Source organism: Lactuca sativa, chromosome 6, assembly GCF_002870075.4.
Source record: "Lactuca sativa cultivar Salinas chromosome 6, Lsat_Salinas_v11, whole genome shotgun sequence".
NCBI lineage: Eukaryota > Viridiplantae > Streptophyta > Magnoliopsida > Asterales > Asteraceae > Lactuca > Lactuca sativa.
In genome coordinates this window covers 167,184,429-167,187,676 of record NC_056628.2, presented here as the reverse complement: position 1 = coordinate 167,187,676, position 3,248 = coordinate 167,184,429, and the positions used below count along the sequence as shown (strand labels likewise).

At 46.8% G+C, this 3,248-nt stretch overlaps 1 protein-coding gene across 1 annotated transcript; it reads left to right on the top strand.

Annotated features, from left to right (window-relative positions):
- Window positions 1-418: 418 nt before the first annotated feature.
- LOC111911395 (leucine-rich repeat extensin-like protein 5) lies at window positions 419-1,282 on the top strand. The gene has a single exon (XM_023907177.1). The coding sequence runs from the start codon at window positions 419-421 to the stop codon at window positions 1,280-1,282; it is 864 nt and encodes a 287-aa protein (XP_023762945.1).
- Window positions 1,283-3,248: the final 1,966 nt, after the last annotated feature.

The following is a 3,248-nucleotide window of genomic DNA, read 5'->3' as shown; positions in this document are numbered from 1 at the left end:
ATTACCGTCAGAGCCAATGAGGGCGCTCCAGTGGTTGAGGGCACATGACCCTCCAATCAGCGCCTCTGATCCTGTCTCCCTAAAAAAGCGATCCTGTCTAGTACGGACCAGGCAGGGGCGCTAGGTATAAAAGGATGCATTCTCAAACTAGCGAGGTAAGTTCTCTGGCCCTTCTGGATAACGCATACATAAACCCTAAATCATCCTCTAACTCGATCGTCTGAGCGTTCTTCCGGGAGTTCCTCCCGGATAGCGGCTGACAGCCTTTGTTCTCTGTGATTTTGCAGTGGTGACCAGGCAACCAGGGAGAACCCAACCGAAGCACAAGCAAGGTCTTAAGGGGAACGAAGTTCCATCATTTGGTGTCATCCGTTTGTGAGACGAAGAACACAAACGAAAAGCACGAAATCGAGCATCAATGGCGTCCAGCGGTAGCGAGGGACAACCAACTAGTCCCATACGTCCCATGACGACGTTGGACGAAACACCACCACCTACAACGACCAATAGGGTCGTTTTGGGTGAAGAAAGTTCTACAATAGTTACCAGAAACGTTTCACGACCGTTGTTTCCTCAACAAGAAGCAGCTCCGGTGGAGCTACTCCCGTCTACACAGCTTCATATGTCGCCGTTCTTCACGCCATCGCTACAACAGACACGAGTAATCTACTCGACAACACCCCCGTCGAGTTACATTTCCAACCTCCCGCCGCTGTTTGCAACACTCTTGCCATTTCAAACGACGGGTGGGCAGAGTTCCATAACCCTATTACCACCGTTGGCGCAAACCATGATGAGCCACTCACCATCCATTTACCCGACGACCTGTACATGGACCGGACCGACTATATCTGCCAACAACAACCTGCAACAACCGGTAATAATCAACCCCGCTACATCCATACCCCCTTTTTCCACTAGTTATCCTTTTCAGTTACCATTCCAACCATACCCCTTTTACGGACCAAGTCCAGGCTACCTTACACCACCACCGCATGGTATGAACTCCCAATACCAGCAGGGAATGTCGACCATCCCAGGACATGATGGTTTTTCCCGGAGCGTAACGTCTCCATTCGTCAAAGAGCTATTGGATTATGAGATACCAAATACCGCAAAACTCCCGACACTCAAAACGTACAATGGGACCACCGACCCGGACAGTCACATCGACACATACGAATGGACGATGACGTCGCTAAAGCTTAACGAGAAGTTCTGGTGCACATACTTCCCAACGACGCTCGAGGGCAACACCGGCACGCGGTTCAAAACACTATAGCCAGGCAGTATTTCAAACTTCGCTCAGCTCAAGTATCTTTTCCTCACCAACTTCATGCAGTTACGCAAATACAAGGGGGACTCTCATTCCATTATCGGTTGTAAGCAAAGAGAGGGGGAAACTGTGCGAGAATACTTTACATGATTCACAAACGCCACGCTGGATGTACCAGGGCATGACGAAGGCCTTATAGCTGGAGCCTTCACGTGGGGACTCCTACCAGGCCCTTTGTCGCAAAAACTCATGGGAAAGAAGCCCTTAACAAGAGCCGAGTTGAAGGAAAGGGTAGAGCGATATCTACGGCAAGAAGATGGTGAAGCAGCTAAGCAAACCTACTTGAATGCCATGACGACCAGGCATTACCAGCCGAGTCATACGGACTTCCGAGGAGGTGGAAGACACTGTGGCCAGGCAAGAAGACCGCCGGTGTGTTTTTGACCATTCGCTAAAGACGACAGATGGGGTCGTCGCCCGGAAGTGTACACGGTATCTGGGAAACAGAAACCGGCCAAGTCGCCCAAGAGCCGGTACTGTGAATACCACAAAAGTAAGATGCATGATACGGTTAATTGTTCGGTACTAAAGAAGGAGATGGAGGAGAAACAACTCAAAGGAGATCTGGTGGAGGTGGCGCGAAGTCTGCGCGCCAAGTTTGAAGCTGAGAATGCCAAGGGCCCATCCCGCGAGGGGGTTCAGCCCAGGGAGATATTCATGATACGCAACAAAAAGAAGTAGGGAGGAACAACGGGGAGAGCAAATGACCGTTAAACCTTCAGCACGTGCACTCACGTTCTCCATTCAGGATCCCAGGCCGGATGGTTGGAGAGGTGACAACCCGTTGATAATAAAAGCATCTATCAGAGACGTGACTATCCATCGGATCTATATCGACACTGGAAGTTCAGCAGACATCATCTATGAACATTATTTCTGATTCCTCCCTGATCGCTGGAAAGACAACTTGCGACCTACGACTGGTAGGCTGGTGGGATTCACCGTCCACAGCTTGTGGCCGCTGGGCACAATCCGTCTTCCCCTGACAATCACTAGCCATGACAAGCATCGAAAGAAAACCGCCCTGATAGACTACGTGGTCATCCGACATTCAGCAGAGCAAAACATCATTCTAGGAAGAACAACCCTCTTGAAGCTAGGGGCAGTACCATCAACCTGTTGGATTAGTGTCTAAGTCCAAAACTATTTTGGTATGTACTTGACCCGATGGTGCATGGTCCTTTTGGGTTGCCTTCACCAAAGCAACTTGATAGGATGAATAATGGAGAGAAAGGATTAAATATGGTTTATTAATATATTATGAGAATAATATATTAAAGGAGAAATCATATTGTTTAATTAATATTAGTCAAGAATTAATAAGAATTAAGTTTGTGGCTAAAAGAGATTAATTAAACTAAAGGGACTAGAACTGTCAATTGTATGATAGTTGAATATTGAGCTAATGGACTCCATATTAAAGGGGTGGACGAACTCTATGGGGAAACCTATTAGAAATCGTCCCAAGGCCTTTAAGGAAGAAGCCCATGGGTTGCTTAGGGCTTAAACATCCAAATTAGGGTTTCCTTGTTAGATAACCCTAATAGCCTCACTATTTAAGGAACCCTTAAGCCCCAAAAACGTGGTGAACTAATTGATTAGGGTTTCCACACGTTTTGGGCAGCCTCCTTCTCTTCTCCTCTTCATCCTCTTGCTCATGGTGTTTGTGAACCATTAGAGGAGTGACATTTGTGACTCTAAGCTTTCAAAAGTCATTACAAGAAGGAATTGTTGTCACACCCCAAAACCAAGAACGGCGGAAATGTTCTGGGGCGGAGGACGTCATGTACAGTATCACAACACAATAAATGTAAATAAGCAAACAACATCATCCATTGCATTAAATATATAATTTTAATACAAGCATGTTCTATACAGTTTTAGACACCAAAAATATAATGTAAATCAAAAT

Bases quoted from the DNA above. Each gene is read 5' to 3' on its own strand.
- LOC111911395 (XM_023907177.1), top strand. From the start codon at position 419: ATGGCGTCCAGCGGTAGCGAGGGACAACCAACTAGTCCCATACGTCCC.